The 12,152-nt window shown below is 45.7% G+C and overlaps 1 protein-coding gene across 1 annotated transcript in view; it reads right to left on the bottom strand.

The window, feature by feature from the left end:
- Window positions 1-12,152, bottom strand: part of TECRL (trans-2,3-enoyl-CoA reductase like) — a 121,969-nt gene that overhangs the window by 26,678 nt on the left and 83,139 nt on the right. The window contains exon 5 of the mRNA XM_073340004.1: window positions 143-258. Coding sequence (XP_073196105.1) covers window positions 143-258 — 116 coding nt within the window. The remainder of the gene's footprint in view (window positions 1-142; window positions 259-12,152) is intronic.

Genomic DNA, 12,152 nt, shown 5'->3' on the forward strand with positions numbered 1-12,152 from the left:
GAGAGGAGAGGTTTGGATGTGGAAGGAATGTAGGGTCAAGCCCTCTCTGGGCTCTAGCATTAAGAAACAACAGTCTCGTCATCCATTCATCTGGAACATTTAATGGCTTACCGTCCTGCATGACTTTGGTTCATGCACTTACTGAACTACTGGGTGGCGGAAGCTCTCCATATTCTCCTCTTCAGCATAAATACTTGAGAGACGAATGTAAAAGAGCAAGTAGATTAGTAGAGGCCCACTGTATTCAGTCAGAAAAACCTAGAAATGAAAAAAAGACTTCTCAGGGTGGGGAATTGAACAACAAAGGAATAATAATAAGAAGAAGTATCTAAGTATTTGATCTGCCATGGCAAAGGGCCCACTGGTACACCACAGCTTGACTACTGTGTGCAGATGTGGTCACCCCATCACAAAAAAAAAATATTGGAATTGAAAAAGGTTCAGAAAAGTGCAACAAAAATTATTAGGGGTACGGAACAGCTTCCGTATGAGGAGAGATGAATAAGACTGGGACTTTTCAGCTTGGAAAAGAGACAACTTGGGGCAGAGGAGAGATAGGATAGAGGTCTATAAAATCATGACTGGTGTGGAGAAAGTAAATAGGAAGTGTTATTTACTCCTTCCCAGAACACTAGAAATAGGGGTCATGAAATAAAATTAATAGGCAGCAGGTTTAAAACAAACAAAAGGAAGTGTTTCTCATACAAAGTGCAGTTAACCTGTGGAACCCTTTGTCAGAGGATGTTGTGAACACCAAGACTATAAAAGTGTTCAAAAAAGAGCTAGATAAATTCATGGAGATTAGGTCCATCAATGTCTATTAGCCAGGATGGACAGGGATGGTGTCCCTAGCCTCTGTTGCCAGAAGCTGGGAATGGACAACAGGGGATGGATCACTCAATTACCTGTTCTGTTCATTCCCTCTGGGGCACCTGGCATTGGCCACTATTGGAAGACAGGATACTGGGCTGGATGAACCTTTGATCTGACCCAGTATGGCTGTTCTTATGCCAATGCAAAGCCAAAACATCCCTCAAGTCCGGGGATCAGCTCTGACCATTTTTTTCAACTGGAAAATGTTTGAAAAAAGTTTCCAAATTGTCAAAAGGTTTCATTTCTGGTTCAAAAATAACTTTTCATTTCAAAACTTGAGCTAATTATCATACAAGCAAATGGGAGAAAAAAAACCCCCTCAAAAATGGTTGAAATTGAAACAAAGTGATTTAACTGACCGAACCTGAAATCTGAGTTTGGATTTTTGCTTCATAAAAATTTGCAAGATTTTGACTTTTCATTCTAATTCGGAACAGTAAACAACAATTATCACTGGATGGGAAAACTCTTTCCCACCCAGCACTAGTTATTACAACATTCTTCAACTAGCCATTTATAGCTCATTGACATATAAAGTCTGGGGGCCCATCCTGCAGTCCTTATTCAGTGAAAGCCTCCACCAAAATCACTGAAGAGGGATTGCACTCCCAAGCCTTGGAGTGGAATGTACGCAGACAGGCAACAGAGGTCTATAAGGAACAACACCTTTTTCCAAAGAAAAATAACTCCTCCTTCTCTCAGAGTCTGCTGTGTCTACACTCGGGGGCTCTGCTGACGTAGCTCCACAATTCTGAGAGGAAAGGACATTCAGCAAGGGAACAGGGGGTATCCTGGCTCTGTCCCCTCTCTGCCCCACTCACCAGCCACAGTAGGTGCCTGGGCACACGGGGGAGGGGGGGGGGTTGTTCTCCCATCACTAATCCACCTCCGCGAGAGGTGGGAGCTAGGTCGGCAGAAGAACTGTACTGTCTATCCCGGGGGTTCAGTCAGCACAGCTGGGTCTCTCAAAAGTGTGGATTGTTAACACCCCTTGGAGATGTAGCTATGCTGAGGTAAGTGTTCAGTGTAGACCAGCCTTTAGGCTAGGTGTATACCACAGAGCTAATGCCAGCATAGCTATGTCAGCAGAGCCCCCAGTGTAGACACAGCATACTCTGAGAGAAGGAGAAGTTCTGCCGTGTAGGAACCTCCCCAGCTGACATTACCTATGCTGACAGAAATCACTTTCTGTCGGCATAGGTGTGTCTACACTGGGGACTTTGTCAGCATGGCTATGTTGCTGGGTTTGTGGGTTTTTTCACACCCCTGCCTGACACATCTATGCCGGTATATGTTTTAAGTGTAAACCAGGCCGTACTCCTGCCCCACAGCAAGGGGAAAGCCGGGAAGTCATTGGGTTGACTTGGGGGGGGGAATAGTCAGAGGGCTTGTCTACACTGAAAATGCTATAGCTGTGTCACTATAGCGCTTCAGGGATAACACCACTTATGCCAACAGGAGGGGTTTTCCCATCGGCGCAGGTACTCCACCTCCCTGAGAGACGGTAGTTAGGCTGCCTGGAGAAATCTCCCTTTGGCGTAGCGCTGTCTACACTGGGGGTTAGGCAACAAAGTTATACCAGCCTAATTTCCTAGTGTAGACCAGGGCTCACTCACACTCCATTCTCTATTCTCTCCATTGGGCAATGCAGCTATGTATCGCCCTTTTCTCAGGGCAGATTGTAAAGTTACAGTCCAGCTCATGGAAAATAGCCTTCCATTAATATTGACACAAAGTTTTTTAGAGAATCCCTGCTGGGGGAAATATAATGTGACCAGAACAACGAGGAGCATGGATCTGATTGTCTAGCCTCTCTGGAATGAAATTCCAGATTAAAACCATGTTGTACTACACATGTACAAGAGATTGCAATGAGCAAATTGTAACTCAAGTGCATAACACTGTGGAAAGGAGTTTATATGTTCATAACTAATGGACTATTTAGCTTAAAGGTGGCTGTTTGCAGTGCTTTAGAACTCTACATGTTAAATGCCTGTGGTTTAAATGAATTTAATTTTGAATAGCTTTCTCCAAATAGTGCTTGGCAATCCCTCAGTGGACCCCCTCCCCCCATGCATTGTTTTTGAAATCTATCTTTAGCAGTGCTTATAAATGACCGCAACAGAGAGACTTTCTCTGAAGAGAGGGAAGAGCATCTTTGCCAGCAGGCTGGCTAACCTAGTGAGGAGGGCTTTAAACTAGATTCACCGGGGGAAGGAGACCAAAGCCCTGAGGTAAGTGGGAAAGCGGGATACCGGGAGGAAGCACAGGCAGGAATGTCTGTGAAGGGAGGGCTCCTGCCTCATACTGGGAATGAGGAGCGATCAACAGATTATCTCAAGTGCTTATATACAAATGCACAAAGCCTTGGAAACAAGCAGGGAGAACTGGAGGTCCTGGTGATGTCAAGGAACTATGACGTGATCGGAATAACAGAGACTTGGTGGGATAACTCACATGACTGGAGTACTGTCATGGATGGTTATAAACTGTTCAGGAAGGACAGGCAGGGCAGAAAAGGTGGGGGAGTAGCACTGTATATAAGGGAGCAGTATGACTGCTCAGAGCTCCGGTACGAAACTGCAGAAAAACCTGAGTGTCTCTGGATTAAGTTTAGAAGTGTGTGCAACAAGAGTGATGTAGTGGTGGGAGTCTGCTATAGACCACCGGACCAGGGGGATGAGGTAGATGAGGCTTTCTTCCGGCAGCTCACGGAAGCTACTAGATCGCATGCCCTGATTCTCATGGGTGACTTTAATTTTCCTGATATCTGCTGGGAGAGCAATACAGCAGTGCATAGACAATCCAGGAAGTTTTTGGAAAGCGTAGGTGACAATTTCCTGGCGCAAGTGCTAGAGGAGCCAACTAGGGGGGGCGCTTTTCTTGACCTGCTGCTCACAAACTGGGTAGAATTAGTGGGGGAAGCAAAAGTGGATGGGAATCTGGGAGGCAGTGACCATGAGTTGGTTGAGTTCAGGATCCTGACGCAGGGAAGAAAGGTAAGCAGCAGGATACGGACCCTGGACTTCAGGAAAGCAGACTTCGACTCCCTCAGGGAACGGATGGCCAGGATCCCCTGGGGGACTAACTTGAAGGGGAAAGGAGTCCAGGAGAGCTGGCTGTATTTCAAGGAATCCCTGTTGAGGTTACAGGGACAAACCATCCCGATGAGTCGAAAGAATAGTAAATATGGCAGGCGACCAGCTTGGCTTAATGGTGAAATCCTAGCGGATCTTAAACATAAAAAAGAAGCTTACAAGAAGTGGAAGGTTGGACATATGACCAGGGAAGAGTATAAAAATATTTCTCGGGCATGTAGGAATGATATCAGGAGGGCCAAATCGCACCTGGAGCTGCAGCTAGCCAGAGATGTTAAGAGTAACAAGAAGGGTTTCTTCAGGTATGTTGGCAACAAGAAGAAAGCCAAGGGAAGTGTGGGCCCCTTACTGAATGAGGGAGGCAACCTAGTGACGGAGGATGTGGAAAAAGCTAATGTACTCAATGCTTTTTTTGCCTCTGTTTTCACTAACAAGGTCAGCTCCCAGACTGCTGCGCTGGGCATCACAAAATGGGGAAGAGATGGCCAGCCCTCTGTGGAGATAGAGGTGGTTAGGGACTATTTAGAAAAGCTGGACGTGCACAAGTCCATGGGGCCGGACGAGTTGCATCCGAGAGTGCTGAAGGAATTGGCGGCTGTGATTGCAGAGCCATTGGCCATTATCTTTGAAAACTCGTGGCGAACGGGGGAAATCCCGGATGACTGGAAAAAGGCTAATGTAGTGCCAATCTTTAAAAAAGGGAAGAAGGAGGATCCTGGGAACTACAGGCCAGTCAGCCTCACCTCAGTCCCTGGAAAAATCATGGAGCAGGTCCTCAAAGAATCAATCCTGAAGCACTTGCATGAGAGGAAAGTGATCAGGAACAGCCAGCATGGATTCACCAAGGGAAGGTCATGCCTGACTAATCTAATCGCCTTTTATGATGAGATTACTGGTTCTGTGGATGAAGGGAAAGCAGTGGATTTATTGTTTCTTGACTTTAGCAAAGCTTTTGACACGGTCTCCCACAGTATTCTTGTCAGCAACTTAAGGAAGTATGGGCTGGATGAATGCACTATAAGGTGGGTAGAAAGCTGGCTAGATTGTCAGGCTCAATGGGTAGTGATCAATGGCTCCATGTCTAGTTGGCAGCCGGTATCAAGTAGAGTGCCCCAAGGGTCGGTCCTGGGGCCGGTTTTGTTCAATATCTTCATAAATGATCTGGAGGATGGTGTGGATTGCACTCTCAGCAAATTTGCGGATGATACTTAACTGGGAGGAGTGGTAGATACGCTGGAGGGGAGGGATAGGATACAGAAGGACCTAGATAAATTGGAGGATTGGGCCAAAAGAAATCTGATGAGGTTCAATAAGGATAAGTGCAGGGTCCTGCACTTAGGATGGACGAACCCAATGCACAGCTACAGACTAGGGACCGAATGGCTAGGCAGCAGTTCTGCGGAAAAGGATCTAGGGGTGACAGTGGACGAGAAGCTGGATATGAGTCAGCAGTGTGCCCTTGTTGCCAAGAAGGCCAATGGCATTTTGGGATGTATAAGTAGGGGCATAGCGAGCAGATCGAGGGACACGATCGTTCCCCTCTATTCGACATTGGTGAGGCCTCATCTGGAGTACTGTGTCCAGTTTTGGGCCCCACACTTCAAGAAGGATGTGGATAAATTGGAGAGAGTCCAGCGAAGGGCAACAAAAATGATTAGGGGTCTGGAACACATGAGTTATGAGGAGAGGCTGAGGGAGCTGGGATTGTTTAGCCTGCAGAAGAGAAGAATGAGGGGGGATTTGATAGCTGCTTTCAACTACCTGAAAGGGGGTTCCAAAGAGGATGGCTCTAGACTGTTCTCAATGGTAGCAGATGACAGAACGAGGAGTAATGGTCTCAAGTTGCAGTGGGGGAGGTTTAGATTGGATATTAGGAAAAACTTTTTCACTAAGAGGGTGGTGAAACACTGGAATGCGTTACCTAGGGAGGTGGTAGAATCTCCTTCCTTAGAGGTTTTTAAGGTCAGGCTTGACAAAGCCCTGGCTGGGATGATTTAACTGGGAATTGGTCCTGCTTCGAGTAGGGGGTTGGACTAGATGACCTTCTGGGGTCCCTTCCAACCCTGATATTCTATGATTCTATGATTCCTTGAGCGCTAATCTTTAAATTGGGATGGCTTTTATTTTGGGACACTAAAACTCTTCCCTTTTCCTCTGTTAGCTACTATGGGACAAATTCTCTGATAGTGTCAATCCACTAATGTCCCAATTGAGCATCCAATTCTATGTGGTGGCTTTGAAATTCTCAGCCGATAAATGTAAGGCTCAATTTTCAGAAGGTTTTGGTTAATTGAATTAGGCCTGTGCACAATTCCCCTCTCCCCAAGTGAGTGTTTCCCTAACCCGGTCCGGAAGTAGACAGGCGGGAAGAAGGAAAAAAGCTGAGTCTGTATAAAGGAGGGCACAGCCCGGGGGCAGAGAGGCCAGCGTGAGGTCTGGTCACCTCTTACATGCCACTTCATCCCCAAGTGAACTGAGGCTGCCAGAGTTTGTGGAGTGAATGGGTCTGGAATGTGAGGGGTCAAGACACCTTAAAAAAACAGTCTCACCATGGACTTCCCAGTGCAGCACGCCTGGGTGCAAGTGAGAATGATTATAAGTGATACTACAGTGACGCCTATCAGTCTGGGGGTCCCACTGTGCTAAGTGCAGTACAAACAAATCGTAAGAGACAGTGCCAGCCAGGAAAAGCTTATCCACTAAACAGACACAGGGTGGGAGAGGGGACAGGCAGAGAGAGGCGAGTAGCTTGCTTGAGATCACCCAGCATGAATCCCAGCCCATTGCTGACAGCTCATGGCAGCTGTTCTGTGGGGAGTAGCCAGGAACAGAGCAGCAGTGTGTGGCTACTTGGCACGGCAGCAGAAACATGTTCTCTCTTGACCCTTTGCCCAATTTCAGACTCAGACAGAAGGCGGAGAATCAGGCAGGGCCCTGTGGATGGACTATAGCCTGACTTTGCCCAAGCAGCAGTAATATACAAGCTATGGGCTAGCTGATTCCATATGCCAGAGGAACAAGCCACTCAAAGATACAGTTGAGTTGTATATGCTGTGCTTTATCACCACAAGAAGCAACCTCACACACCAGCAACACCAACAACATGTCATGATAGGTCTGTGACACTGACTAAGCCCCACCTGACCAAGGTGGTCTATAGGGACAGGGAAGGGCTTACATGTCATCAATCTCCAATACAAAACACTTAATTGCAGACTTTAGTGGCACATGATCCCGGAGCCTGTCATCAGTCTTGCAATCAAAGGAGGTCTGGGCCGGCAGGGAGAGATGAGGTCTGGATCGCTGCATGGGGCAGCACATGGGATAAGTGCTGGGGATTATTATTTAGAGCTGATAAAAATACCATTTTTTCCTAAAAAATATTCAGGGTTTCTTTTTCATTTTTTTGGTTGAAATTTCCTTCAAAAAGTCAGTTTTTCAATGAAAAAATGTAAACCCAAACCCACGATACTTTAGTTGTTGAAAACCACTTTGGACACACACACACACAAAAAAAAACAGTTTTCAAAAACTGAAAATCTTTGCCAATAAAATGTTTGGTATACAGTTAGTCTTTGAAAACCTGGAAAAAAAACCATCATTGAAAATGAATTTCTTCTGCAAAAGTTTGCCTTAAAAAAAATTGGGGAAATCCCTTTTCAACTAAAAATGTTGATGAACTCTATAGTTAGTATTACTGTTGGGAGAGTGCTCTGAAACAAACCTTCCTGTGGTGGACATTGACTCTGTCAGGGACACTTCTAGTGACCCCTGTACAACAGTGTGTGCTGCTCTGTACGAGTGTGGACTGCTCTCAGAAGGGACATGCCCTCATTTTCTGTCCCCACTAGGAGTTTCTCATATCCCACGCAGCGGACAGCTGCCTCCCCTTTTCTCTCCCTCCCAGTATGCCACAAATCTGCCACTGTCCCATTTGCTTGGTGGCGTTGAAGAAGTCTTTCTTTTTTGGGGGGCAAACCCATTATGGGCAGGAGCTCATCACCAGGTGCTTAGGAGCATCTTTACTCACTGATCCATCAGAGGGGCCTCTATTTCTCCCTGTCCACACCATCTGCTGTTGCCTTGTTAACCACTGGCACAATCAGATGTGTAGTCCACAATTGGGTGTGTGGGAACACTCCAATTCTTTGTGCACAGAATCATAGAAATATAGGACCGGAAGGGACCTTAAGAGGTCATCTAGGCTACCCCTGCCCCCCAAGCCAACTTTATTTTCAAACATTTTTCAACCCACTAGTTCCTTTTTGAAAATAAAAGGCCAAACAATGCCTTGGTGCTCTTGTAACAAAGCCACAGGAGGGGTCAGCTGCAGGGACTGAATTTGGAAACTCTGGATCTAAAGCCTGTACCCCTTGAGCTACAAGACCACACCAGTTAGCTTGAAGGCAGTAGCAGACTCATAAACATCCACTTGTGGTCCAGCCATTAGGAGGGGACAAAGAGCCATTCTCTGCCAGCAGTTGCAACATGCTTCTGAAAATGGCGCACTTGCTCAGTGATTGATTTTCAGAGGAACCAGAGCTCGGACTGGTCTCATTTGGAGCTGCCGGGCACTTAGCATGTCTGAACATCAGACGCTCAATGGGTTATTCAATAACTTCTGACCTACTAAAAATATCACAAAAAGTGATCTGAGATTATAGAATGATAGTAGCCCCTAGCATGTTAATTCTATCAGCATTAATGTTGATTAATGACAAAGGGACACAGGGGTGCAAACCTCATACCCAGCCTGATTCCTCATTCATCCTGCATGGATCAGATTATTCCTATCTCTGACAGGTCCCGAGGGGTCTGGCTCTTATTTTATTTACCCTTTGGTAGAATTTGTACAGTGTGTCATGCCAATGAAGCCTGACCGCCCTGAATAACAATCAGGTCAGGGATTATAATCCCAAACCACATGAGGCAGTAAGTATATTTAGGAGACATGACTGCATAAGAGGTGAAAGGAGCTCCTTAAAGTTATTCATTGCTTGTAACCCAGATGGAATGTGGCAGAGACATGAGACAATTTCTCTGACTGGTTGATGCAGCTGGATTAGAGCCTCGACATGAGCCCAGTGGGACCACCAGAGGGGATCACAGGATTTCTAATGCCAGCTAATTGCACTTCATGCACTAGTTAAATCAAAAAGAGATAAAAAGAAGATAAATTGGGGGAGGGAGGAACTGGAGCCTGGAGGACAAAGTAGAAACGTTATTTTGACGTAATAAGAAATAGCAGGAAAATTCCATACTTATAAACTAGAAGCCCACAGAGTCACAAATAAGTCTTTATGAGAATATACTAACTGATTCTTCCATATAACACTTTTGACATGCCCTTTTTTCCCTGCCATGTAACAGACCCCTAGTGTGGATCATATTGCATTTTGGAATAGCCTAGTATTATTTCATTTATGGTGAGCTGTGGGATGGAACTCCAGAGAGGCCATTTAACCTTTCCCAGCTGCTCTTTTCTCAGCTACGTACCTTGGCTCTTTCCATGCCATGTAAGGGTAGTTTGCCAGTTCATGGGTGACACCTCCATCAGTGAGAGATGCGAACAAGGTACTGTGTGCACAGGGAGGGGAGCTGATGGGAGTGGTTGAGAGAGCACCCTTGCTAGGAGCAATGAGTTTGGGTCATTGCTTGAGGCTATCAGCAAAGCAATAGCAATGACATATTTTAAGCATGTATGGGGCAATCATGTGGACAAAAGACCACAGCGGCAGTAAATAAGTTATCTAAAGGACTGAGTTTAGTTTTTTGACGAATGAAAGACAGAGGGTGGCTGGGTGTACAACTCTGAGTCTAGGCCAAATGGATACAGTGCATACCACACAGTCAATATGATACTGCATATCTTCTATTTATATTCATTATAGAGACTATTACTCTGTGTGTGTGTGTGTTGATCGTGGCTGGGATTTCGAAGGAACCTAAGAGAGTTAGGGACTCAACACCCACAAGCACCCAAATCCTACAGCACTGAGTGCCTAACTCCCTTAAACTCCTTTGAAAAAATCCCATCTCCAAGTGTTACTGTGTCAAATCTTAATATACAGCATTAGCTTCTGGGCCAATTTCTACCCCCACTTATACTTCTGCGACCTCAGGAAAGTCAACAGGGCACCATTTTGGCAATATCTTCAAATGATCTCTATTTTTGGCCTTTTATCTCTACTGTTGTTAAGGATTTTGGAGGCAGGTTGGCAGCAGACGGTAAAGTTCTGCAGTGCTAGCTGGACAGTCAAACAACTTTTTTGTTCCCAGCTCCTGAACATCTCCCCAAATCCGCGGTGCTATCTTTTAATTCCTGCAGACAGAGTCTGCCCGGGCCTGTATTTCTTGGCCTGGGGTTACAGTGACAGTGAAGCAGCATTTCTAGCTATTTAAGGCTCCGTCCTGGCTTGTGCTGCAAGTGGCTGAGGTGGAGCAGCGGGCCAAGGAGGAATTCTCAGTCAGAACCCCCCAGAATCACTGGAGGCGTGAACCGCGAAACGTACCGGGCCTGCTCTGCTGGTGATGGCAAAAGAGAGGGAAGGTCCAGTACCAGTCCTGGGATGCTGGATGCCACTAGCCCTCCCTATTCCTTGCAGAGAACTAAGGCTGTGTCTGCCAATTCAGTAGGACACATACCTGCCAGCCCCCGAAAACAAACAAGTGATTGTAAATCAGTGCACAGTTATTATAGCTTTGTCTATATTCAGGCACAACCCAGGTGACACATGTGCATACCCATCTGTAACCTAACTCCAACATGGGCAGAGAACGACTGGCAGTTATGGGACACCGGGTGTATTTGTGGGCCAGATTTCAAAAAGAATTCAGCATCCATCAACTCCCCTGTAGGCACCTAAATGAAGTGGCCCTTTTGAAAACCTGGTTATTTACAACAGTGAGGTGCATTTCCATGGAACTTTTCATCTAGAGGTCTCAAAGCCATTCACAAAGGAGGGTTATCTCCGTTTCACAAACTGAGGCAAAAAAGAGGTTAAGCTGCTTACCTGAGGCCACCAGAAAGAGAACCCAAATCTCTCAAGTCCCAATCCAGTGCATTATCCACTAGGCAACATGCCTCTCTTATTTAGCTACCTAAATAAGGTCTTGAGTGCTAAGGTCTTTTGGAAATCTGGCTCATCTGGTGCTGAGCATTTTGAAAAATCCAGCTATAGTTAAACCTGAAATATAGATCAGTTCTTCAGTACAATAACTTCTTGGGCTAAATTCCTACCTAGCCTGTCCTTAAACAGTCAACTGAACTGTTTTTCTGAACTGTATAAAATGGACTCCATGGATCCGGGATAAAAGACACAAGAACACGCTTTTGAGGATCTAAAGAATCTATTAACCACATCCCTAATAATCACATTTTATGACACTCTCAAACCAACAGTCAATTCTGCCCAGGCCAGAGCAGTGGTCTCGATGGGACACTACTCCAGTTACACAGAGATGATTAGCAGCCTGCAGCTTGCTGTTCCAAATGGCTTTCAAACTCTGCAGCTAGAATCCAGAGAAGATGTTTGGGGAGAGCGTAAGAGAGACCGAGAGTTTATTTGCAGCCCCTTGTTAATTTCAAATTTGTGGGAGGTCACAAGCTGTTAATAAACAGTCCATGGACCCTTGCATGCCCAACCACTCTTCCAGCCTCATGGCATTCCTCTGCTACAATACAAAGAATCATGGGCGTTCAAGGTAATCCAACAATCTTCCGATCAGTGAACACGTACAAACTCCATTGCTGTTCTGCTGCATAAATCAGAAGTCACGCAGCTTTCCTTTGGTGTAACGTTCTATGTTGTACATAGACTTTGTATAGAATCAACAGTAATGAGGCTCTAACCCACACAATTGTACAAAAATGGAAAATACTGTGGTGCATTCAGCTTGTAACAGTTAAGAATGTGTTCGCGAGTACGAGGATGGGATTGTCCAAGAATAAAGTTAATGGGAGCTGGGTCCCTTAGGTAACTGGGGATTCCCAGCCAGTAATACTGTTTATATAATTGTTACACATTCCCAGGCCTCTGGGTAGATCATGGGCAGCTGGGATTAGCTATGGGACCCCTGCTTCTAAAAGTACAAACCTCTCCTGAGTGCCACATTCAATGTATTGCATAAAGATGTTTGCTATTTTATGATATAGATTAAATTATCCTGTCTTGCTAACCT

This window comes from Lepidochelys kempii, chromosome 4 (assembly GCF_965140265.1).
Source record: "Lepidochelys kempii isolate rLepKem1 chromosome 4, rLepKem1.hap2, whole genome shotgun sequence".
NCBI classification, from domain to species: Eukaryota; Metazoa; Chordata; order Testudines; family Cheloniidae; genus Lepidochelys; species Lepidochelys kempii.